At 39.6% G+C, this 26,914-nt stretch overlaps 1 protein-coding gene across 1 annotated transcript; it reads left to right on the top strand.

Moving 5' to 3' along the window:
* Positions 1-500: 500 nt before the first annotated feature.
* On the top strand, positions 501-25,010 carry RIOK3 (RIO kinase 3). Its single transcript, XM_067699510.1, has 13 exons — positions 501-740; positions 8,404-8,519; positions 9,138-9,283; positions 9,377-9,484; positions 9,671-9,780; positions 11,456-11,599; positions 12,276-12,403; positions 17,853-18,050; positions 19,259-19,418; positions 21,134-21,214; positions 21,303-21,392; positions 22,289-22,396; positions 23,365-25,010. The coding sequence occupies exons 1-13, from the start codon at positions 678-680 to the stop codon at positions 23,470-23,472; spliced, it is 1,560 nt and encodes a 519-aa protein (XP_067555611.1). The 5' UTR covers positions 501-677; the 3' UTR covers positions 23,473-25,010.
* Positions 25,011-26,914: the final 1,904 nt, after the last annotated feature.

The raw sequence follows: 26,914 nt of genomic DNA, 5'->3' as shown, positions 1-26,914 counted from the left end.
AAACAAAACCTTTTATTATGCAGTTCTCTTTTTGCTCAAAGTTACATAACACATTTAAAAAATTTCACATTCCACGCCCCGCCTCCTTCCGACAACTGCAATAAAAACAAAATCCGACCGTCTTCTTCAGTCTCTCTAAACCTGACATTTTCTGTCTCCCATACCATCCCAGTTTAGAATTCACCCGGGAAATAATGCATGAACAGAGAGCCTGATTTGCTTGTTTATTTGTAGTCCACGCAGTCGAATTCCGTTCAACGAGATCCAGCTGCCCTCTCGGGCAACCGGTTAGGCGGTTCAGGGACAGGGTAGAGCCTGGCCAGCGGAAGCCCCACCCATCCGCTTCTCTCCCGGGCAAGGGCGGTCGCCACCACCAGTCCCGAGCCCTGGGCAGCGACCGGAAGTGCGGTCCGCCGGGGGCGGGGAACGGTGACCCAACGCGGAGCCCGGGGCGGCGGCCAATCGGAAGCTAGCATTCCAGCGTAAAGGGCGGAAGAGAAGAGGTCTAGTTCCGGACGCGGCTGCCGCCGCCGCCGCCGCTGTAGCCGCCATCTGTCATCTCAGCTCCGGCACCAGCACCCCGTCGCCCCTACCCCGCTGCCTGTCTCCTCGGCGGAGGCTGCTTCCCAGTCCTGCCACCTTTCTGCTCTGTTCTCGTCGCTGACTTCTTCCCCCACATGGATCTGGTCGGAGTGGCATCCCCTGAGCCCGGGCCGGCAGCGGCCTGGGCACCCAGCAAGGTGAGTGGCGGTCGGGACTGACGTACCTGCCACAGTCGCCTGGGCTGGTCCTCTCGGAGGGCCCGGAGAGGGTGGCAGGCGCCGAAGCGGCTCCGCAGGCGATTCGGGAAGTTCTGGGCGGGACCCTGACCACCTCGGAACGGGGGACGGGCGGCGAGGCTGCGGGGCTCGGGGTGGGAGAGGCAGGGAAGGGGCACAGGCTACCAAAGTCCACCCTGGGCGGTTTGGAGTCTCTGTCTAGTTCTACACCTTGGTTTCTCAACCTCTGTAACAAATATTTGGGCAAGACTCACTTAAAGGTGCTGACATTTGACGGAAAACAAGCACGAACTTGTTTTTCACCGGCCACATGAATCAGTCCAGTTATACACAGAAAGCCCGACAGAAAGGTGGTTTAGGAAGCTGTTTCCTTAACTTGGCAAGCGTGGTTATCCTACTTGGGCAGTTTCTTGTTTTTGAAGTAGTAAAAGAGAAATCCAGGCGCACCCTCCCTCGGCTCCAGGCTGATTCTCAAGTGTTTACATACTGTTGAGACGGTTATGAAGTTCTCATTTACCTGGGTTTTAACGTTTAAGCTTTTCCCTGTAATGGCCACCTAAAATGTTTATTTCACATTTGGTTTCTGGTTTCAGGCTGCTGCTTTTCATGATACTTTCATTAGAAGGTTGAAAAGATTCTTTTGCTACTTTATGGAGGGTTTACTTGAAAGCAAAAGTGGGTCAATTGCGATTTTGTGTTCCTCAAATTAAGGTTGTGAAGGTTTTTTAACTTCATAATGGTTCTTTTTTGATTTAATGGACATATAACAACATATTTAAGGTGTACAGCATAATGATTCGATATGTGTATTTATTGCAAAATGCTCACCACAATAAGTCTAGTTAACATACAGGATTACAATTTTTTTTCTTGTGATGAGAACTTTTAAGGTTTACTGTCTTAGCAACTTTCAAATATATAGTACAGGATTATTAACTATAGTCACCATACTGTGCATGACATCTCATGCCTTATTTATTTTGCAGCTGGAAGTTTCTACCTTTTGACCACCTTTACCCATTTCATGCACTTCTTTACATGCTGACACAGAACATTTGTTCCATATAAAGGGTCACTCATGACTCTTACTAGATCTTCAGACTAGGTCTTAACAGAAAGTGGGGGAAATAAGTAGCTTTTAGGTAAAGCTTTTAGGTAAATTTTTATAAAAGTTCTCATACAACCGTAGAGAGAATCAAATATTCCATTGGCAAATGTGGTTACATCTATGTGTTACTTTGCGTATTTTTTTCTATCAAGGCTTTGTTTACAAGGCCAAGATCAGTAGACATAAAAGGATGAAATCAGTAGAGAGATACTAGTAAATATATACTTTACGTGTTAAATTCCTCCAGGTAAGCATCTGTAAAGCTTGTAAAAATGTCAGATAAAACAAACGTTGCTTAGAATACCTAACCTCAGAACAAACTTACAAAACGAATTCAGTAATAAAATATTTGATATCAGTCATATTTTCATTTAGGTGTACATCATCAGAACTATAAAATTTTATTTTCACTGTTCAACAAAAAATCATCTTGGGGTTTATTGGTGTTCTGTTGAGAAGACAGCATTTTCATAGGCAAAACAAATAGAAAGATGCTACAAGTATTAATCATTTCCTTCTCTAACCTCTTGAAAGACTGAAGTGATTATAGAAGCCTTTGTGGAGGAGGTAGAGGTTTGAGGAAAGTCTTGGAAAATGGAAAGAATATTAAAGGCTGGCAGTTCACAAAACTTTTCCATCAGGACTTCTTTACACTCTTAAAAAACATTGAGGACTCCAAGAATTTTTGTTTATATTGGTTATATCTATTGATATTTGTCATATCAGAAATTAAAACTGAGATATTGAAAAAAATGTTTAAGTGATTATGTTAATATAAATAACATTTTTATATTTAAAAAAAACTATTTTCCAAAACAAAAAATTAGTGAAGAGTAGTATTGTTTCGTATTTTTGTAAATCTCTTTAATGTCTGACTTAATAGAAAACAGCTGGATTCTCATAGCTCCTTTTTTCTTCAATCTGTTGCAATATGTGTTAGTTGAAGTATATGATGAAAGTCTGTCCTAACAAATATGTAGATTATAGCAGGCATAATTGAAGATGGGTAATAAGAGCACGGTAGACGCACTAAGAACAAACTGAGTTAATCTCTAAAAATGCACATTTAAAAAAATATTGAAGTGTAGTTGATTTACAATTGTTGTGTTTAATTTCAGCTGTACAGCAAAGTGACTTAGTTACACATATACATACTTTTTAAAAAAATTTTATTTATTTTATTATTTTTGGCTGTGTTGGGTCTTCATTGCTGCGTGCGGGCTTTCTCTAGTTGTGGCGAGCGGGGGCTACTCTTCGTTGCGGTGCGTGGGCTTCTCATTGCGGTGGCTTCTCTTGTTGCAGAGCACGGGCTCTAGGCGTGCGGGCTTCAGTAGTTGTGGTGCACGGGCTCAGTAGTTGTGGCTCATAGACTCTAGAGCGCAGGCTCAGTAGTTGTGGTGCACGGGCTTAGTTGCTCCGCGGCATGTGGGATCTTCCTGGACCAGGGCTCGAACCCATGTTCCCTGCATTGGCAGGTGGATTCTTAACCACTGCGCCACCAGGGAAGCCCAGCATACATTCTTTTTTATATTCTTTTCCTTTATGGTTTATCACAGGCTATTGAATATAATTCCCTGTGCTATACACAGTAGGACCTTGTTGTTTATCCATCCTACATATAATAGTTTAAAATGCACATTTATATCCTCAGCCTACTTACTACCTTTGAAAATTTTAGAAAACATAAGAATACACATGCACACATTCTAGTAGCCACCAGAGTGCTGCCATCATATCTGATACAGACTCTGGAAAACCTCACTCCACACTCTTGAGAGAATGAGAATGGGAAAGACAAAAACTATCTTAGAACTATTATGAGAATAATTTTGACCTCTTAGACACCCTGAAAGGGACTTGGGGTCCCCAGTTACAAAATCCCAAACTGCTGTTATGAACAAAGAATTTTAGGGAGTATTCCAAGCAGGGAGAATTGACAAACTGTAGGCAAAAGTCAGGAAGTATGTAGCTGTGTTGGAAAGAGCTGTAACAAATGGATTAGTGGTACTCCTCAAAACTGTCAAGGTCGCGGGCTTCCCTGGTGGTGCAGTGGTTGGGAGTCCTCCTGCCAATGCAGGGAACACGGGTTCGTGCCCCGGTCCGGGAGGATCCCACGTGCCGCGGAGCGGCTGGGTCCGTGGGCCATGGCCGCTGGGCCTGCGCGTCCGGAGCCTGTGCTCCGCAGCGGTGAGAGGCCCGCGTACCGCAAAACAAAACAAAACAAAACCCAAAAACAAAAAACAAAACAAAAAAAAAACTGTCACGGTCGCCAAAAACAAAATCTGAGAAACTCAGAGCCAAGAGGAGCCTAAGGAGAGACATGATAGCTAAATGTTATATGGTATCCTGGAAGGTATCCTGGAATAGAAGAGGGACGTTAGGGGAAAACTAAGGAAATCTGAATGAAGTATGCACTTTAGTTAATAATAATGATTTGGTTCATTAATTGTGACAAATGTACAGTATTTATACGGGGAAGCTGGGTATGGGGTATCTGGGGACTCTCGATACAATCTTTGTGATTTTTCTGTAAATCTAAAAATACTCTAAAATTGAAAGTTTAAAAAAAAAAAAAAAAGATTAGTGTTGTTGTACAGACCCAGATCACGTTTTGCAGAGATCCTTGTTTTGAGAAGTAGAATTACCCACTTAAATATTTTGCCTAGATTATGTCTTCTACCTGCATGCATGAGCAGAAAAGGGACCTTTCTGTGGGGTTATGGTTCTGTTGACTTGCTTCAAGTTGAGGACTGAATTTTTTTTATTATGTGCCTCCTTCATGTTTGCTTTTTTTTTTTTTCAGTTTACTTGATCGTTTCCCCATAGTTGTGTGCAGTAAAACCTTAAAAAAAAAAAGTGGGATGGGCAGCTGGGGATGCATCTTTAGGAGTAGAAGGAAGGGGGAATGATTTCCCACTAGTCTGCAGCCAGCCAGATGTGGGAGAATGGTGGTTGTGATGACCCCAAGTTGCTGAGTTTAGTGGTGGCAGTTTCCCAGAGGAGAGGAAAACAAGGTTGGTGAGGGGTCTTCAGCAAACCGGAATCAGGGAGCTAGTGATGGGCTTGATAGATGTCATTTAAAGGAGAATAACTAACTGGAAAGGATTGTGTGGAGTTTCCCATCAGATCTTGATGCAGTGGGAAGTTTATGCTGGTCAAGGGAGTGGTGGGAAAGGACGTTGGATCGCTGGGATAGAGCAAGATGATGAAGGGCCTTTTACTCTTATCTCCTTAGATTTATTATTATTTGAACATTTGACAGAGTTTCTCTGTTCACAAGGAGTGTTTGACTTACTGAAGAGTTGCAAGATGACGACACAGGATTCCCCTCCATACACCCACTGGTGCCCATTTGTGGGAGGAGCCCCCAGTGCCTTTTCTAAGCCCCCCTCAGGGTGGTGAACCGCTTGTGCCTGTGGAGGACTGTCCCTGCCCAGCAGCTCTCCCTCCAGCCCAGAACATTTTATGGAGGGATTTTGGCTACTGGTTTGAAGAGTTTGGATTTGATTTCAAAGTATAGAAGTTGGCACACTTTCGGAAGTCTTTACTTATTTATCCCACCCAAGGAAATTGTCTCAGTGTGAGGTTGCCCAGCTGAGCCGGTCAGCAGAGGTGCAGGGAAGTACAGCTCTAGAGTCTGAGGCTCCGAGGAGCAAGGTCAGTAGGAGTGGGCAGTTAGGGTTTCTTGGTACCCTCTTGGTCTCTGCATGTTTCCCTTTCTGATTCAGTCTGTCTTGGGGGTAGGTAAATCTCTGCCACAAAATAACACAGTTACTGCCTCTCATTTTTGCCTCTCCGAGAGATTTGCTGCTGGTGTTTTAACACCTTAGAATTGATTGACTGCTGGCAAGAGAGTAGAAGCATCAGAAGTGGGTGGGCAGGGACTTCCCTGGTGGTCCAGTGGTTAACACTCTGAGCTTCCACTGCAGGGGGCACGGATTCCATCCCAGATCAGGGAACTAAGATCCCATATGCCAGGTGGCACGGCCAAAAACAAAACAAAAGAAATGGGTGAGCAAAGCAGCTGACTGCAAGGTGGAGAGAAGGACTTTACAATAGGAGGGGTGTAGAAAGGCACCAGACCTCTACCGCTTAGGCACAGCCTGGCAGTTCCATGAGATATCTCCAGGTTTCCTTTTGGCACATCTTGTTCAGTAAATACTTGAATGCCTCGTTATGTCTGAAGCTGTACACTGGACTCTGAGAATGAGAAGACCTTGCCCTTCAAGGGGCTCTTGCTGTGTTGTGGCTGATGCATTTAACTATCTAATACTGTTATGGGAAGATAAAGGAAAGGATCTAATTTTGTCTGATAAAACTGAGATAACCCTATGGAAGAGCTGACACTTAATTGGGTGAAATAGAGAAGGAAGAAAAACCTTTGAGAGAGAAGGGGATGTGTGAGGGGTGAAAGGCGTGGAAGGGTGAAACTATGCCATATTGAGCATTTAATTAGTGTTGCCAGAGTCTAGGATAGGTGAGAGTCAAGCCTGGAAGGATAAATTAGGTCAAGCTGTGAAGGGCATTCCTTACTGAGAAATTTGGATTTTAGACTGCAGGCAGTACAGCAGTTTGCTTCTCCCATCCCAGGACAAGGTGTTTAGGGAAGCAGTATAGCAAAACACTCTTAAGCCCTACTGCCTTGGTTCAAATCTCAGCACTTCCATCAACAGTGTTATCTTGGGTTAAAAAACTTTTCTGTGTCTCAGTTTCTGAATCTATGAAATGGGGATGATATTGCAACTACTCCAGTGTGTCACTTAATCTATGTAAGTTAGGTGTATTTAGCCAATATAGAGAGTATCCCCGTGGTGCCTGTTATGCTACTGTTAGTCATTGCAAAATGTGATTGACAGTTCTGAGCTAGAGAATACAGTTATTTGCCTTTTGGAACCTGGACTTTGATCACACCAAGCATTTCTAGGTAAGAGGCAGCATTTTATCTTCTACCTAGAAGATGCAGAAGCAAGTCAGGAGAGTCATGTGGCCAAAAGATTAGCTATATTCTCAAGATTACAGACCTCAAAATCCTCACCAGGAGAGTGCTCAGTTGCTGACAAGATCTGAGTCAGTGGAAGTCATACCACACCATGAGGAAACCTTCCTGTTGTTTCCAGGCCTGGCCTTATACAAGGCCAGAACAGTTCTGCAATAGGCTAGTATAGGTGGGGGCTGGGGACATCTCACCAGTCTCAGGGTGAGACTAGATAAAACTTGATTCTGATTCACTTAGGCATAAATATAATGATCATTTATCACCCTTATGTGCTTCACCCTAACAGTTTGAACCAAATAAATCCCTAAACCTCAACGTTATGGAACTTGAGCAAGGGTAAGTTGCCCAGTTATCCCTGGGAGTCACTCCAGCAGGCCCTTAGACCAACTAGAGGGCCTGTACTGGCTAGACTTGATTAAACAAATTTGTGGCCAAAACACTTACCATTATATGCTATATTCTAAATTAGACTCTCAGTAATAGTTAAGCAATGAGTTTGGATTTTATCCTAAAGGCAGTGGGAGACATTAAAACAATAAAGAGCTTTAAGTAAGGAACTGAACCAATCAGATCTGCGTTTTAGAAAAACCATTACGCTGTGGTGTGGAGAATGGAAGCAAGCAGAAAGATGAGTTAGGAGGCTCTTACAGTAGCCCAGTGATGGGAGGATGATACCGGAAAGGGGATAGAGAGCTGGGCAGCTTCAAGAGATACTTAGACATCTTATTCAGTATTAACGGTCTTAATCACTACACTATCAAATGGAATCATTTGCTGCTGCTAAGTAAAGCCTGCCCCCCTCAAAAATTAGGAATTGTGAAGTAAACCTACGGTCTGTACGTATTTCAAGAGGGCTGAGATAGTGATGCCATCGAGGAGGGCTGAGTGGCTGGCTGCTCTAGAAGAGTCTCACAGAGTATTACTTTGCTCTAGTAGTATTGTTTCAAGAATCTGTTTCTCAGCTTCCAAAGTTCAGAAATATAGGATTCATTGTTTGTTATTGCTGTTTTTATTTTCGCATATTCCAAGGTGTCTTGAAAGGGTCTGCCACACACTTTTTACATGTAGAAGACTTACTGCTTAAATTAGAAGGAAGTGTAACTTCTAAGTGGGCTTTGAATTGTGGTAGTTGGTATATAGCCTGTTCCTGTAAGAGGATCTACCCAGAAGCCAAACTATAAGCAGAAGGTTGCTTGGTGAGCATGGAATCAGAACAAGGGGCATTACATGAACTCATTGGCTAGTTGGTGATGCTAGAGTAGCCTGTGCTTCCCCTCAACTGTAAGGACATACCCACCAAGCAGGCTGGAGAGTGCTTTTGGCTGTCGTAGTTTAGGTTTATCTTTGATTAGATTTGAGCTGGGATATATTTTTCCTTTTAAGATGATTTCTGCAAAAAAGGTAAGCATTCCTTTTGAGTTGATTTAGATAGTCTAATTCTCAAAAGATAACCTTATTTCCAAGTTTGGAAAGTACTTTAAGTTCATTATTATGAATAGAATTGCCTTTTTTTTTTATAGTGTCCATGGGCTACCCCTCAAAATACAATATCTTGTTCTTTGTCTGATGTAATGAGTGAACAGTTGGCTAAAGAATTGCAGCTGGAAGAAGAAGCTGCCGCTTTTCCTGAAGTTGTGTGAGTAAAATTCATAGAGACTCTACTTTATCTAGCAGCTTGTTATAACAGTCTTAGGATCTGATTAGTGATTGTCATGACAAATGATTCAGAAATACATTTAGAAAAGCAGTGCAATAGAAAGAGCACTGTTTTGGGAGTTCACTGATACATGGGTTTTGGTCCTAATTTTGTTACTAGTGTTCAGTATTATCTTGGGCAAACCACTCTGTTTCTCTGGGTTTTAGTCATTGCAACAGTTGAACTCTATTATCAAATAGATTAAAAAATAATGAAGTAGGGTACAGTTTTGATCAAATGTTTGTTGTTTATCTTTTCATATATATGTTAGCTCTCCTTTGATCAGAACACAGAACGAATGAATTTTGGGTCTGTTTGGTTTTTATTATAGGCCCTTTAGCTTTCTCTTGAAGCTCTCCTAATCCTAGTGGGTGCTTTCACAGGTGCCTGCTATTGGTCAGAGGGCAGCTGGGCAGAAGAGGGTGAAGGGTTTGGTAAAGTTCTTTTCCATTGTTTCTTCAATACAGTTAACACTGAAAAGGCACATCTCACCCATAACTGGTAGCGTCTCTTTACACAAGCACATTATATTAGTCTATACTGCCTTATTTTGAATAGCGTTGCTGAAGGACCATTTATTACTGGAGAAAGCATTGACACTTCCAGCGACCTAATGCTGGCTCAGATGCTACAGATGGAATTTGACAGAGAATATGATGCACAGCTTAGGCGTGAAGAAAAAAAATTCAATGGAGATAGCAAAGGTACTATGACCTTATTGTGTCAACTCCATCGGGTGGTAGAAAATGCTTGTAATGTGCCCCTAAATAAATCTTCAACCATTTTTGCCTTTTAAGTTTCCATTTCCTTTGAAAATTATCGAAAAGTACATCCTTATGAAGACAGTGATAGCTCTGAAGATGAGGTTGACTGGCAGGATACTCGTGATGATCCCTACAGACCAGGTATCAGTGCTTTTATTTTCTGGGGGCATAGAATGGGGATGTAGGAAGACTAAGTATTTTATATTTGTCTTTGAATCTCATTTGGTAATTTACTATTAGATTCAAATATCTTTTTCAGATAATAGTGAATGCAGCAATTTAGTCTTTGCTATTTTTACATACTTGGCTTGTCTTAATCGCCTTTAGCAAAACCAGTTCCTACTCCCAAAAAGGGTTTTATTGGAAAAGGAAAAGACATTACCACCAAACATGATGAAGTAGTATGTGGGAGAAAGAATACAGCCAGAATGGAAAATGTAAGTTACAGAAGTATTACTCTGAATCAAAAGTTTTATTAGAATAAGTTAAAAACATAGCATTCTAAATACAGTATCTTTAAATTTCTAAAAATATCCTTCCTCCTTTCTAAGGATATTTTAGATGACAGTATAGCAACACCGTGGGAACTGAGCCACTAATGAGAATATAATGTACCTCAGAATAAAATCCTACATCAATATTAAGAAAACTAGTTTGATTTACATTGATTCTAAAATTAAGAAATGGTTCTTCTGAAACTAACATTTATTTTTCAGCATCTTATTTTCCATAAAATACCTGAGAAACAGATAACAATGGTGATTGGCGGTTAAGAATGGGAGATAAATATACTTTCTACTGTACACCCTGTTATAATTTTTGAATTTTTTATCTTGTGCCTGAACTACCCCTGCAAAATCAGAAACACAATGTAATTTTTAAAAAATAGGAGAGGGCTTCCCTGGTGGCACAGTGGTTGAGAGTCTGCCTGCCGATGCAGCGGACACAGGTTCGTGCCCGGGTCCGGGAAGATCCCACATGCCGCGGAGCGGCTGGGCCCGTGAGCCATCGCCGCTGAGCCTGCACGTCTGGAGCCTGTGCTCCGCAACGGGAGAGGCCACGACAGTGAGAGGCCCGCGTACCGCAAAAAAAAAAAAAAAAGGAGAAAAAGAAAAATGGCATTTTTTTCCTCCCTCGTAATTTTCGTGGTTAATATAAAACATTTAGGCTCTAGAATACAAATACTTGTTAAGTAAACATATTCTAGAAATAATCCAGATCTGACTCTAGAACAACCCTGTCCAGTAGAACCTTCTGTGATAATAGAAATGTTCTGTGTCAGTGCTATCTAATATGGCAGCCATATTCGACAATTGAGCACTTGAAATTTGGGTGGTACAACTGAGGAACTGAATTTTTAATTTTATTTTAATCAATTTAAATTTAAATATCCACATGTAGCTAGTGGCTTCCGTATTGGACATAATTGTCACGGTGTGGGCATAGCTTGTGATTTTAACCCACTCTTCAAAAATAATTGACTATGAAAAACAGTTTTTTTTTTGGTAAGATTTGGTATGATTTCGAAATATAATGTATCTTTGTCTGATATAAAAGCATAAGGTATTTTAACATATGTTCAAAGCATATGCTAAAATACCTTAGTTTTTAGATGTGTTTGGATGTTTTCTATGCATATAATAAACCTTCCCGGGGCTTCCCTGGTAGCGCAGTGGTTGAGAGTCCGCCTGCCGATGCAGGGGACACAGGTTCGTGCCCCGGTCCGGGAAGATCCCACATACCGCGGAGCCACTGGGCCCGTGAGCCATGGCCGCTGAGCCTGCGCGTCCGGAGCCTGTGCTCCGCAATGGGAGAGGCCACAACAGTGAGAGGCCCGCGTACTGCAAAAAAAAAAAACATAAAAAATAAAAATAAACCTTCCCTTCCTTTGGGATACAGTTTCTTAAAAAGCCTTGTTTCCCTTTCTGTTGGGCTTACCAGTGAGTTATTTTGCTTTTTCCTCTGTAATACCTGTGGGTTCTGCTTTCATAGCATTATCATCTATTGAGTAGAAAACCCAATCCATGTAAAACTGATTTTCTCATTGTTTTTTGTTTTCACTTCCCCATTTTAAAGTACTCAGATGCTAATTTTTCTTCTTCTTTTTGGCAGTTTGCACCTGGGTTTCAGGTAGGAGATGGAATTGGAATGGATTTAAAACTATCAAACCATGTTTTCAATGCTTTAAAACAACATGCCTACTCAGAAGAACGTCGAAGTGCCCGCCTCCATGAGAAGAAGGAGCATTCTACTGCAGTAAGTATGCTTAACGTTTTTGTTTCTGTTTTTTTAGTGGAAAGATTCATATTAGAAAACTTCATGTTCAGAGAAAAAACAAGATAAAACTTCATGTTTGATGTTTTTTTCATGAGATTGACTTTTCAAATCAAAGATGTAAATAAAACCCAAGTAGCTTTGCCATTTGACTTTTCAGATTTCATGTAGTGGTTATTAATCACTTATTCAAAACTAACATTTCAGTGGTCATAATTAATTTGGACTGTGTAGTTTACATTGCATATGAAAAGTTGTTTCCTATCATGATATATTTATAATAACTTAATAGTCTACAATGTTTTACCTTAACAAAGATAGTATATAATATCTGAGAATAATTTTTAAAACTTTAGAAAAACAAACTAATGGTAAGTACATTAGGAGAGCTATTTAAACTTTGGAGATAAAATTTTGACTAAACTAGAGTCTGATTTTTAATGGGTCTTTTAGATATTCACTTTCAAAGACATTAGAGTTACAGAAATGAATTGTATCTCGACAGCACTCTTTTAAGAGCCTGTTGTATATACACCTAGGTAAATTAATAATAAAGGTTAAAAAAAGTATATATTTTGAATGTTAGATACTAGAAATGGCTCAGAAAATGTTTTGTGATTACCAGTTATTTTCACTTACAGTGCTTTATCTTTTGTAGGAAAAAGCAGTTGATCCGAAGACACGTTTACTTCTGTATAAAATGGTCAACTGTGGAATGTTGGAGACAATCACTGGCTGTATTAGTACAGGAAAGGAATCTGTTGTCTTTCATGCATACGGAGGGAGGTAAATGAGCAAATTACAATACCATCATATCAACAAAAGCTTAGCCCCTTCTCCCTGATATTAATGGATTTATACAAAATCGAAGTTCATTCTGCATGGCAAACAGTTATTTTTAAAGTGTTATTGTAGGAGGTCTCAGCAATATAGGGATGTGTAAAGAAAAACACAACCAGGGGAGTTCCCTGGTGGTCTAGTGGTTAGTATTCAGCTCTTTCACTGCTGTGGCCCAGGTTCAATCCTTGGTCAGGGATCTGAGATCCTGCAAGCTGTGCGGTGCAGCCAAAAAAAACACAAAACCACAATCATCCCAATTCTGCCATCCAGAGATAACCATTAATAATTTTGTTGTAGACTCCTCCAGTCTTTTTTCTATGAATATATTATTTTTCACATTATTGTAATTATACCATAACATACAGGCAGCTGTAAGTGGCATAGCAAAATCTGAATCTGAGTTTGACTCAAAACCCACGTCTTTCCACTGTGGGACCCTTTGGTACCAGGTTGGGAGGGCCATACTTAGATCAGTTACCAATTCCTACCCTTTTAATAATGCTTTCATTATTTAAAGAAATGTCTTTAAAGATCATATGCCATTTTAGAGCTTACCCATTTTACTTTTGTTATGAGGGTTTAGTTGAGTAAAGGATGGTATGAGGAAGAGAAAAAATTTTAAACGTGGATGCTGTTGAGAGAACGTGCTTAAGCCAGGAATATGAAGTCATCTGGTTACTTAGCTTTGAAGTCTTACTAGTTCAGTAAGGCTTATTATCTCAGCTATTCCTTTACCTGAACATTATTTATAAACAAAAATGTTAAAATAGATTACAGATTATTCTAGTTTTTTTTAGGTTTAGAAGGTATTTATTTTATACTTAAGGGGATTCAAACAATTATTGGTCAAGTCCTTGTCTTTGTTTTTCTTAATTATTTAACTAGTCTCCCTTTCTAAATGAGACATATACATATAATCATGTATTGAATTATACTAAGTTCCGAAATGAAAGGGATAAAATGAATTTTAGGATAAAATGGCTCAACATTTTTCAAGCAACGTGATATGGAGCAATTTACTAAATGTCATTTAAAAACTGACCCTTACCTCGTAGGATTTTGTTGGGGGTAAGTGAAATCATGTTTTATAATAACTGGTATATATTAATTTTAGTAAACATTTATTTTTTTCTGGCTTTAAGCTCTGTTGCCCTCTTTCCAAATTTCAGTTGAGCGTTCCCTGAGACCAGGCAAACATAACTTAATTGCACAAATTATTTTAAAATGAAAGATTACTCATGGTAGAAATTAAACTGTACAGAAAGGATTAAAATGAAGGTAGCCTTCATCTTACCAGCTGTCGCCCCACAGGTTTTTCCTCTAAGGGCAACCACTATTAATAGTTTTTAGTCTAGCCTTCCAGAAATTTTTATGCATGTATTTCTTATTTTGTTTGTACAAAAGAAATTATATTCTGCATTCAGCATCTTGATTTTTCAGTTAATATATCTTATATCCTTTTATATTGCTGGTTTATATCATACCAGTTTTATAGTAGAACATTCTACTTTGTGAATATATAGGAATATCTTTGTACATATACTTTGGTGTGCTTTTGCAAATAAATCCTTAAGCTAAATTCCTAACATTTGAAATTTCTGGGGCAGAGACTACATGCATTTTTTTCCCCTTTCTGTTAAATAGTATAAGGTCTTATTGAATGGAGAGTATCAGATTTTGCTCACTGTTTGGGCCTCTGAGCTGGCTATTGTAGCAAGCAATGTTTCTTGATTTCTTTTATTTATTAAAAATTAAAGAAAAATTTTTTTCTTGTATGTCACACCAAAGACCAGAAATCTCAAATTTGTGTTTACATTTTAATGGTAGGGCAGTTGCAGTTTTCTCTACGAGCTAGTCACATCCTCAGGTTGCATACATTCTGAATGTCAGTAGGTATTACCAAATTGCCCTATGAGAAAGTTAACCAGTTTATGCTACCACCAGCAGTATGAGCCTGTTTCCCTCATCCTCATCAGTGCCTAGTCTTATCAAACAATACTTTTTTTGTCAGTGTGAAAGATGAAAAGTACCTTTTTAATATTTTGGTGTGCATTTAATTATGGTTAAGTTTTTTTTTTTTTTGAGTGTATTGGCCTCTTAAGTTTCTTTTTCTTGTCAATTGCCTTGTTTAGCCTTTTCCATTTTCTGTTTTACTTAATGATGCTTTGATATAATGAATGAGCTCCCTTTCCTTCTGGTGGAATTGGTATTGCAATCTGTACTTTGGCATTTGTAAATTAGCAAAGCTAGAGAGCATTCGGTTTTCAGCAACTGAGAGTAAATATTTTTTAAAGTGTATGTTAGTTTTCTCTGCTACGTAACAAATTACCACAGATTTAGCAACTTAAAACAACACCTATTATCTCATGGTTCCTGTTGATCAGAAGTTCGGGCAGGCACGGCTTAGCTGGGTTCTCTGCTCAGGCTCTCCCAGGGCTGCAATCCACGTGTCAGCTGAGCTGCATTCCTTTCTGGACATGGGTTCCTATTCCCTTGGCACAGTTCAGTTCCCTGCAGCTGTACGACAGAGGTCTCTACTTTTTGGTTGGCTGTCAGCCAGGGGCTGCTCTCAGCTCCTAGAGGCCCCTGCAGGTCCTGGTCATGTAGCCCTTTCATACAGCAGGTTACTTCTTCAAAACCAGCGGGAGACTCTCTCCCTTCAGTCTACTGAGACTGAGTCTTAGACAATGGAATGTAATGCTGGGCACGACTATACCATCACCTTTGCCATATAATGTAAGCTATTCAAGGGAGTGGCTATCCCTCCCACACTCAAAGGGAGGGGCTTATACAGGGTTGTACACCAGGGGCTGGGATCTTGGGGGGCATTTTAAGTTCTGCCTGCCATAAAGCTCTTCTGGGTTCTGTCAGTCTCAGGTTGGCCAAGTAATCAACAGTTATTTGAATAGTAATATGTTCTAGATTTTTCAGGGAATAAGTGTATAACATGTTTTCTGTTGTCAAAGAGCTTATGGTATAGCCAAGAGGAGAACGTTACAGTAAGAACCGTTATGGTCCATTAAAGATAATACATAATAGAGTACACAGTTAGACAAGTGAGACCTCAGGATAGGAATAGAGAACAGAAGAAGATCATTGCCGGTCACATTCAAGGAAGAGGTCATGATGAAGTTGGATCTCAACCTGGATTTTAAAAATAGGTTTAAAAAAAAAAAAAAAAGACAACCCTCCCCACCCCCCAGTACTGAGTGCAAAAAGCTAGTTGCAGAATATATACAGTATACCATCTATTTAAATTTTTAGTTATACAGAATGTAACATACATGGTTTTTTTAAAATGTATGTTTGTGGATACTTACGTATGTGTGTGTATCTTTTTAAAAAGACTAGAAGGGTACTATTCATGATAGTGATTGTCTCTAAAGAGTTGGAATGGGGACGGAAACTACCAGGGGTGGTAAATAATCAAAAGGAACTTCAGCTTTATCTGTAAAGTTTAATTCTTTTAAAAAAAAAAAAAAAGTGGGGTGGGGGAGGGGTGCTGAAAATGGGAGGATTGAAATTTAGGCGATGAGACTTGTCAATGAGGAAATTAGAAGGTATGTATGTAGAGGTAATAAGATGTAAAATTGTGTAAGCAAACCAAAAATTGGTAAGGAGGACCTTAAAAGCTAGGCAGAGGGATGTGTAATTTAGTGAGAAACACAGAAGTTTTTTTAGTAAGAGAATGACGAGATTAATCTTACAAATTAGATTTTATCCTAGAGACCTTCCAAGTTAGGGATCTCCTAAGTGGTGTTTTTTTTTTTTTTTTTGTGGTGCGCGGGCCTCTCACTGTGTGGCCTCTCCCGTTGCGGAGCACAGGCTCCAGACACACAGGCCCAGCGGCCATGGCTCACAGGCCCAGCCGCTCCGCGGCATGTGGGATCTTCCTGGACCGGGGCATGAACCCGTGTCCCCTGCATCGGCAGGCGGACTCTCAACCACTGCGCCACCAGGGAAGCCCCAGTGGTGTTTTTGATAGGGCCTCATCTACCTACGGTTAAATTATTTCAGTGACAGGAAACTTACCATCTCAAAATCCAAAGACGTTTATTATAACATCTTTAAATTATTGGGAATTTTTTCCTTGTAAAGGATCTCTAGGCTGTCTCCCTGAAAATTGGTTCATTCATTCACCAAGTATTTGTGCAACTTCCGTGTTCCAGGCTCTTCTAGGTGCTGGGGCTACAGCAATGTATGGTACAAGGACGGTCCCTGCTCTGCTCTCACAGAATGTGCTTCCTCCCCACCCCTCCCTTCAGTCCCCTTCCAGGACTATCAGATATGTGCTACGCAAATAGATAAAATAGGGTGATGTCATAGTGACTGGTTGACTGCTTTTTATCTGTAGGACAGGGGAACCTCTGATGAAGGTTTCCAAGGTGAGGTGTGTGTCGAAGGTGAGAGTGGACAGTCTGTGCTGTTGGATTGGATGTGTGGTGTGAGAGGATAGATTCTTGGCTAGAGCAGCTGGGTGGTACCATTTACTGAGGTGAGAGACTGGGGATAGGCAGGTTTAGGGTACAGTTATCAGGAATTCTGTTTTGGGCATGATATGTTTGAGATGCCTTCTCGACATCCAACTGAAGTCAAGTAGGGATGAGATAAATGGGCCTGAACTTCTGGAGAAAGTCAAGACTAAGGATAGAAATGTAGCAGTTATCTGTATTTAGATGATATCTAAAGCCATGGAGCTGTCACACTTCTTAGGTAGAGAAGGCAGTTAGGAAGAGAGGGCGTTACTTAGAACCAGTTAGAGTTTGTACTGTAGCCTTCTGAGGCTACCTGGAGGAGGAGGAGTCTGCTGGGAAAATATGGTCCCAGAAGGAGGGGATTGGGAGTTTGAGTCAGATTCTGTGCTCTAGATATAGTTCCTTTCTTTTCCAGACTAACATCCCTTCAGAGGTTCAAAGGTAAATCTTGTCTCTCCTTCCACCTTCCCCCTTTGGTTCGCACTGCCACCACCATGGTTCAGACCCTCTCAGTGGCTCGCTGTTGTGGGACTGTTGAATTAGCATCCTAAGCATCGTCTAGACTCTTTTGCTCCCTTCCATTGTGTTTTGCCTCTGAACCATCCCGGGCAGACCATAGCCTATTTTAAAGTGTATAGGTCTTCATTGTTCCTCAAGTTTAATTCCATAGTCATTAAATGAAGATTATATTATGGGTTGTTGAAAACTGTTGAGAATTTATTTGAAAGTGTGTTTTATTAAAAAAGCTAAAACCTAGGGTTTTCTTAAGACCTCAAACTTGAAGCCTTAAAAAAAAACCAACCCAAGACTTGACATTCTCAGAGAAGGCAGATCCACTTTCATGTCATAAAATCTTTATTTTGAAATTGTTTTGTTATCTGGCAACTTGAACTGACTTAATGTTTGTTTCTTCCACTTAGCATGGAGGATGAAAAGGAAGATAGTAAAGTTATACCTACAGAATGTGCCATCAAGGTATTTAAAACAACCCTTAATGAGTTTAAGAATCGTGACAAATATATTAAAGATGATTTCAGGTTTAAAGATCGCTTCAGTAAACTAAATCCACGTAAGATCATCCGCATGTGGGCAGAAAAAGAAATGCACAATCTCACAAGGTAAAGAAAATCATCGTGCTAGAAGTCATCTTGGGTGATCACCTGTTTGTATTAGGCCTACCAGCCAGGCAAAAAACCCACACTTTCTTTCAAATTCATTTAGAGAAAGTATGAAAGGCCTTGAAATTCTAGTGCTTAAGGAGAGTTTCTGTAAGAAAACATTTCCATGTATATAACCTGAATTCATACTTGTAGGATGAAAAATCCATTTTGTTTTTCTTTCCTCAGTAAAGTTTGAGGGAAATTAAGTCATTTTCAACTGCAGATATTTTGTCATATATCTAAACGCTATCTTTTCCAGTTTCCCGTTAGGCATATTACAAATAATGATTTCCTTTTTTGTTTCAGAACATGTTTATTCCATCTAATGTTTGTTCATTTGGTGAGGGCAGGGTTTTACCAGTCAAATTGCATTTTGCTTTAATTTATTAGACTTGTTTCTCAATTCTCTACGCAGAATTTATCAAGGAATTTGCTTTGTCAACCAAGAAATTAATAATCCTTTTTACATACAAACCTGTCCACATCTGAACCGTGAAAGCTTTTAATTTTAGTTTGTTTTTCCTGAAGATGTTTGCTTTCAAAAGTAATTATCTATATTTATTAGCTGCAAAAGTCTTCTACTTAGTAGGACTTCTAATTAGAATAATTTCCTAAGAGGTCTTGCTGTCCTCCGATCTCTTTTCTGGATTACTAAGATCTCATCACTGCCTTTCTTAAAATTTTTCAGCGGCTCCCATAGTCTTTAGTGTAAAGTTCAAAGTCATCTTGCGATGTGGAGCCTGCCTGTCTCTGTAGCCTAAACCCACATTGCCCTTCCTCCTACTCATGATCCAGCTGCGTTGATTTATACACACTCCCCGCATGGACTGTGCTCCTGGACTCCTCTGTGCATCTCCACAGCATCTCCCCACAGTTGGAACCTGGCTAATTCCTATTTGCCTGCTTCTTCCTTGATGCCTCCTACCCCCACCTCTGCCAGTGCATGTACCACATTGCGCTGTAATCATCTCCTCACTTGTCTGTTGTTTTCACCAGGCCGCAGGCTCCATGAGGGCAGAGGCTGTTCTTACTGCCTTTGCCTTCCAACATTCCCCAGATTACAACATAGTCCCCCCTCATTGCAGGACCTTGTTAGATATTTGTTGAATAAATGAAATTTCCTCTCCTTCTGATCTTCACATTCTTAATCATTTCTTTCTGTATAGAATGCAGAGAGCTGGAATTCCTTGTCCAACAGTTGTGCTACTAAAGAAACACATTTTGGTTATGTCTTTTATTGGCTATGATCAAGTTCCAGCCCCTAAATTGAAAGAAGTAAAGCTCAGCAGTGAAGAAATGAAAGAAGCCTACTATCAAACTCTTCATGTAAGTTGTGCCTTTCAGACCATTCACACACCAGCTTTAAACAATATTTCCTCTAAACTAAAAAAGAAATGCCTAAAATAGTACTATTTTAAGGTGATATAACGAGGAAAAACTGAAGTTTGTGAAAGAATGTTAATATTGAAGAATTGTCTTTATATCAATATGCGTATGTCTTGAGTTGTTTTAGGAAAATCTTAGTGGAGAAAGTGAGGGCTCAGTTGTTAGCATTAATGACATAGAAGCCAGAAGCTATTATTGACAAAACTTCATTAACTAAAACTTGATGTTACTATATTTAGCAGATATAGTGCCTCAGTAGTTTGTGTGCCTTTTTGAAACAGTGAAGGGAAATACCTTTCCTGTTGGGGAATTAGAGGGAAGCAGATTTGGTCAATGAAAGTAAGTGATGATGAAAAGAAGGTAGTAAGGGGTGGTTTCTCCATCTGTGCAGGCATTAGAGTTGGGAGGCACTTGTCAGGAGTCTTGAGGAAGCTATTTATGCTTTGGGACAGCAACCAAATTCAGTCTGGGGTCCTTCAAGCTTAAGAAATGCTCCTCATATTGTTGTTGTTCCTCTGTATTGTCTTTTTTTTTTTGTCTTAATTGAATAGTGGAGAAACATGTTTTTTTGTTTATTTATTTATTTATCTATGGCTGCGTTGGGTCTTCGTTGCTGAGCACGGGCTTTCTGTAGTTGCAGTGAGTGGGGGCCACTCTTCATTGCGGTGCGTGGGCTTCTCATTGCGGTGGCTTCTCTTGTTGCAGAGCACAGGCTGTAGGCACGTGGGCTTCAGTAGTTGTGGCTCGTGGGCTCTAGAGCGCAGGCTCAGCAGTTGTGGCGCACAGGCTTAGTTGCTCCGCGGCATGTGGGATCTTCCGGGACCAGGGCTCGAACACATGTCCTCTGCATTGGCAGGCAGATTCTTAACCGCTGCGCCATCAGGGAAGTCCAAAACATATGTTTTTAAAACAGTCTCTGTGTGGAACTCTTATATCATGCGGCAGTTGATGTGAATATGAATGTATTATCCAAATTAATTTTTTAAGATATAGTTAGATAATCCAACTTTCTCTGCCTTCAGTTGGAAAACATTCAAAGAAAATTAAGCCTACTTTTCTGGCTTCTTTTGGCTGTGGGGTGGCTGGGGCAGAGATTAAGTAGTGGTGTGCCCTTCCTATTTGATTCTATTAAAGCTGGGAAACAAAGCATTAATGCTGATTTCTACTATGAGGCTAGGGGTCACCATCAGTCATGAATATATAATGCCGCTTAATTAAGAAGAATACTTCTTTCCCACTCTGTCTGGCAGGAAGTACTTTTTACCTTGGAGTTGTATACACTCCATAGAGCTCTCAGTGGGATGTTTGCCCTGTTATGAAGGATAAGCCTAGGTCCCCTGGTTAGTGACCATAGCTGTCTTACGTATGTGGGATTCCAGGACTACCCTTTGGTCTCCTGATCTCATTGCTGTCACATGGATAGGGAAGTAGAGTGTCATGTGCTCTTCCCTTCCATTGTCTCACTGTGCTCACACCCTCCTTCAGGGTAGAAAAAAAACACAAAAAACCAGTCCTAGACTGTACAAAGAAGAAGTAAGTTCTTTACCCTGGTTTTGCTCTTTATGGAAAATATTGGGTGACATAGACATTTTAGTTGTGTAGGTAAATTAGAGTTGTTCCTTCATTTTCTAAATGTCTGCCTTGCCTCCTTACAGTTGATGCAGCAGTTATATAATGAGTGTAAGCTCGTACATGCCGACCTCAGTGAGTACAACATGCTGTGGCACGCTGGGAAGGTGAGGAGCATTTTGTTAACGTTCAGGTTAAGTGACTTGATGTAAATTACTGAAGGTACAGAAATCACTGTGCTCTATATTTAAATAGGTCTGGTTGATAGACGTCAGTCAGTCTGTAGAACCAACCCATCCTCATGGCCTGGAGTTCTTGTTCCGTGACTGTAGGAATGTCTCACAGGTAGGCATGTAAACTAACTGTCTTTTTTATGGGCTATAACATATTCAAACATTTTTCTCACTCCTAAGGCAAGTAAGATGATTGTATTCTTAGAAATTAAAGGAAGAGTTTAGTTAACTGGTTGCTTTCAAGGTAAAGAGACAAAGATTGATTTGTCAGATTTCATTTTTTGCAAGAATTTGATTGCATGCCCCACATTTGGGCCACTGAATTAAATTTCCAAGAGAGTAAGTTTTTATTTTGGTTCTAAATATTTAAGCAGTCAAGTAGACATTTAATATATGCACAGTGCTTTAAGGGAAGCTGGCCTGAAGCAAGCCTGCATGCTTACTGCCATTGTTATTATACTAAAAGAATAGTTTTCCTAGTGGTATAGTCTGACCACATTCTCTGAGGCAGAGTGAACAGATTAGGGAAGGTAAAACTCAGTAATCACAGAGTTGGGAAGCATTTGTTTGCTGTTTCTAAAGGAAATGAATTGTCAGCAACAGATTCAGATAGAGATGATCTTCCTAAATATGACAGAACAACTTTATTTTGGAAATACTTTCTGAGCCTACTGGAAAATGTTAATTCATGGGATTTAGTGATTATTTTGTGTCTGCTCATTCAAAGCAACACCAAGCAATTTTACATATACCACTCATACATAGCTATGGAAGGTGCAATATGACAAACTTACTAAGTCTAGACGACAGCCCAGATGTGTGAGAGGACAGTAAGCAAGTAAAACCTGAGTGTCGTTATACTTGAATTGGAAACATCTGTAGCTTAAAAATTATGGAAGGAATTCACTGGCGTTTTACAAGTACACTATTCCCTGTTTTTTTTGTTGTTGTTGTTTCTAGGAGAACCTTGCTAATAAGTCTACTGACTTTCTTATATTTCTTTACTAGTTTTTCCAGAAAGGAGGCATAAAGGAAGCCCTTAGTGAACGAGAACTCTTCAATGCCGTTTCAGGTTTAAACATCTCAGCAGATAATGAAGCTGAGTTCTTAGCTGAGGTAAGTGTTATAAGGCTGTTTTTCACCTTGCTGTTAGTGGGGACCTGGATAGAGTAGATAATGAAAACCAGAGCTAAGTTTATCCTCTCATCCCCTCAAAAACAAAATTAATTAGAGATTTTTCCTTTCTTGAGATACTGTTTTTGATCCTTCTTTTCCAGGCTTAAACCCTAGGATAAACATAACAGCAGAACACTTCTTCAAGAAGTTCATAGTTTGGTTGAGATGGACAAATAACACATTTCCAGTATATGCCTTTTTCCCTGACCGGTGAACACTCTGGGTGACACAAAAAGCAGTAACACTTGGTCCCTGCCTGCCTTTAACTGAATACAGAGATTCAGCAGTGGCCATCCTTGGAAATACCCAGTCATTACAATATGGACCTACAGAACAATACAATAATAATAAAAAAAAATACCTCCGGGGAAGTTCTCTGAAAATTGAACAAAAACTGAAAAGTGAAACAGCAGCTAATTATTCCCAGCAACCTGCCAAAGCAGAGAATGATTATAGAATCTGTTCCAGAAATCCCCATATTGACTTGAATTTGGCCAAGCTGTGCTGGAGTCTAAGGCCAGAAGCGAAGTAACAGGAAGATGGTAAATCCAGCCTTTAGTTCAGTACAGTTGCTCTGTACAGTTACTGGGTGTTACTGCTGTTGAATCAACTTTGGAATTTCCCTTTTCTTGTTCCCTGAAAGCTGTATAGGTTATATAGTAAAACATATCTGATGCCAATTGCTAGCTTGATAAAGACACTAAACATCAACCCTGGTAATGGCATCAAGTAAAAACATACATGTATGTGACCCACTGTAATATGTGTCACACACTGTAATTCTAATTCAAGGCCAATGTCATTAGGAATGACCTAGTTTTAAGAGAGTAAAAATACTGGTTCAATCTCAAGCATAATTGCTGTGAAGTAGGATTTTGACAAATGGATTTAATATATTAATTTTATAGATAGAAGCTTTGGAGAAAATGAATGAAGATCACGTTCAGAAGAATGGAAGGAAAGCTGCTTCATTTTTGAAAGATGATGGAGGTCCGCCAGTGTTATACGACGAATAGCACTAATATCCACTGCTTTCAGTGTTAACACAGTGGTGATTGTCAGCTGCCATTAGCAAATGAAGTTATGGGTGACTTGAAATACCAAAACATGAGGAATGTACAATGGTGCTTCTGTGCTTTTTTTCCCTTGTAACCCATATGCCAGGTATGTGGAATTTTTAGCTCAGCATTGAGAGACTGAAATGTCAACTACCTCTCATGATATGAATAGGATAATATAATTCTTAACAGCTACAGGTTATCTAGCTGAAATCAACCTGATTTTAAGGATTTGTGGCATAAAATGTTTGATGAGAATTTTTAACATTTCCAAATACGGGAGGAAGGGACAGATGTGTTTACAAGGGAGGCTTTTATTACAACTTACTTGCTTTTTTCACCTCCCTGTTTTGTGTTGCGTCTTTCCTCATATATTTTATTTACCTAAAATTAGCCCTTCTCAATTCTTTTTCCAGACTGTGACCATGATTCTAAAGGAAAATTTCTTCTCTTTAGTAGCTGATATAAATGGAAATTTGGTTTCAGAATGGCTGACAGAAATAGACATAAGCAAAGTACTTTTTTTGGTATATCTTGAATTATGAACTGAATTCTTCTTTTCCACACTCACATGCAAGGAAAGGCATCATCGGTTTCTGAAAGAGATAAATATATAAGTACTTTTCAACTATCCAAATTTTTTAAATTTAACTTTCAGCTTTTCTACATTTAGGTGAAATAGTTAGGATGTAACTCATGGTGCAGCTGCTCTGCATTTATAATGAAAATGTAAATTATCTAGAAGGACAGAATGGAATCTTTAACCATGTTTGACATATTTTAATGAAGTCAGTGAAACAAAGTTCAGTTTACGTTTCACTCAAACTATATACTTACTAATTGATTTTGAGAGAAATATAGCAAGCTAATTAGAAACATTATATCATCAAATGATGAAAAGTATGTATAAAACAAGTTGAGTACCAAATTAAACAACTAATTTGAACTATCTGGCCTAACTTTTAATAATGTTTAGTACTGGCTGGACTCCACTTCTTAATGCAGCCAAAGTACATTGGCTTTGTTAGGATTGAAGCTCATTCACTGCAACAGAATCATTCCTCCTATTGTTGGAATCAGATTGGAATCACTAAAGACCTAACCTTTCTGTCTGGTAATAGAAAGTAAAAATCTGAACTTTGCCCTTGAAAGCTTCTACATTAAAATTATTTAAAAATGCCAAATATATTCTTTCTAGAAAAATAGTTTTGTTTCTGTTGTATAACTTCTAATTGCATTTCAGAGAAGTGTGATTTGGGGTACTCATTACGTTTCTGAAATGTTTACCACTATGAAAGAAATATTTAGATGACTGGTGATTATTGGCTTTACAGAAGTTTCAAAGAACTAATTTTAAAAACAGTTAACCATTAAATTTTGTTTTGTTTTGTTTTCTGACATACTCTGACGGTAGCAGCAAACTGTTGCTGTGTGGCGTTCTTGGAGTGTGCTGTGAACATGCTTCTTAAGAAATTAAAAACGAAGAGATCATTTTAGATTTGGTTCTCTGTGTGGATTCTTCCTGTTCCTTGGAAGTATTAACTTATGTCCTGGCACCAGGTTACCCCTTCTGTTTAAGTTAAACAGTGCTATTTTCAGCAGTTTTTTTTCCTCTCAACTTCCCATCTTTAGATTTCACTTTTAAATGACCTACTTCACATTACAAACAGGTTTTTCCTCATATAGATCAGTGAGTAAATTTTTCACACAGTGGAAAAAGAAAGTGGAAAATATTGATTTGCTAAATAGTCAAATACAGATGGGGGAAAAAAATGGAAATAAGCATATTTTGTTTCATTTTAATGGAAGTGGATATATGAATATCTATAAGATAAATTATCAAAATAAAGATTATATGTAGAGAATTTTTATTTCAACAAGATAATTTTTTGCCAGTTTCTTTAAAAAAATCTTTTCTGCTTACAAAAGTAAGACGTGCATTCTCGTTTATTTGATTTTTATTTTATTTATTTATTTTTGGCTGTGTTGGGTCTTTGTTACTGCACGTGGACTTTTCTGTAGTTGCAGTGAGCGGGGGTTACTCTTCATGGCAGTGCATGGGCTTCTCATTGCGGTGGCTTCTCTGGTTGCGGAGCACGGGCTCTAGGCGTGCGGGCTTCAGTAGTTGTGGCTCGCGGGCTCTAGAGCGCAGGCTCAGTAGTTGTGGCACACAGGCTTAGTTGCTCCGAGACGTGGGATCTTCCCGGACCAGGGGTCGAACCTGTGTCCGCTGCATTGGCAGGCATATTCTTATTCACTGTGCCACCAGGAAAGCCCATGCATGCTCATTTAAATTTAAATATTATAGAAATTCAGAAATGCTAAAGTAAAGGTTCCTTGCATTCCAAAAATCATTGCATGTAGTGGGGCATACACCCCTGCCAATTTTTTTCCCTCAGCAAATGTTATATTCTCTTTAAAAAAAAAAAATCTTTGAACAGAAAGTGAGATGAAGCGAGGTAGCTGATGGTGAAGTGATGATCATGGTAAACCCCTAAGGAAGATGAAGGAGATGGAGGCCCCGAGATATGGTAGAAGCAGTACATTTTCTGTTGTTGCTCATTTAGGCCCTGGGCATCAGAAGAAATTGTTGTCTGCACCTTTTGAAAAACTTCTGAGCAGTTTCCAACACTTTAGAAATTGCTAGGGAAAAGCTCATCTGATTGTATTTTCAAACCTCAGTACTTCTATTTTTGAAGATATATATTTTAAGCATGATTATAAGTTCTCAAAGTTTGTTTATTTTTAAATTTATTTTTTTATTTTTGGCTGCGTTGGGTCTTCATTGCTGCACATGGGCTTTCTCTAGTTGTGGCGAGCAGGGGCTACAATTCGTTGCTGTGCACAGGCTTCTCATTGCTGTGGCTTCTCTTGTTGTGGGGCATGGGCTCTAGGTGCATGGGCTTCAATACTGTCTCAGTAGTTGTGGCTCACAGGCTCAGTAGTTGTGGCACACGGGCTTAGTTGCTCTGCAGCATGTGGGATCTTCCCGGACCAGGGCTCAAACCCGCATCCCCTGCATTGGCAGGTGGATTCTTAACCACTGCGCCACCGGGGAAGTCCCTAAGTTCTCAGAGTTTATAGTTGGAGGCATATCAGTTTATTCATTTCAAAGCCTTTTGTTTTTATTCTTCGATTTCATATTTGTTTCCCAATTCATAAAACGGTTACATTTGGGAGCAGCCTTACTTTTGCTGTCCTGGGCTTTCCAGCTTTTCCCCAAACATAGCTAGCTTTTTGAGGAGTTAAGACCAAATATAGTAGAAAGATAAGAACAAAGCAGATGGAGGGGGAAGGTGGGGTATTCATTTCAGAATAAATGAGTGAGCTACAACTTACAGCTCTAAACTGTTTTTCTCTCTCTAATGCCTTCTGGCAGGGAAAGAACACATAATCAAAT

This window comes from Pseudorca crassidens, chromosome 12 (genome assembly GCF_039906515.1).
Source record: "Pseudorca crassidens isolate mPseCra1 chromosome 12, mPseCra1.hap1, whole genome shotgun sequence".
Classification (NCBI taxonomy): Eukaryota; Metazoa; Chordata; class Mammalia; order Artiodactyla; family Delphinidae; genus Pseudorca; species Pseudorca crassidens.
The sequence above is the reverse complement of the archived record's forward strand: the minus strand, read 5'-3'. Positions and strand labels throughout refer to the sequence as shown.

What these genes read in the sequence shown, in the direction of transcription:
- RIOK3 (XM_067699510.1), top strand. Translation starts at nt 678, where the DNA reads ATGGATCTGGTCGGAGTGGCATCCCCTGAGCCCGGGCCGGCAGCGGCC. An exon ending in TGATGATCCCTACAGACCAG is followed by an intron (nt 9,485 to 9,670) that starts GTATCAGTGCTT and finishes AATCGCCTTTAG; the next exon opens with CAAAACCAGTTCCTACTCCC. An exon ending in AGAAGGAGCATTCTACTGCA is followed by an intron (nt 11,600 to 12,275) that starts GTAAGTATGCTT and finishes TATCTTTTGTAG; the next exon opens with GAAAAAGCAGTTGATCCGAA.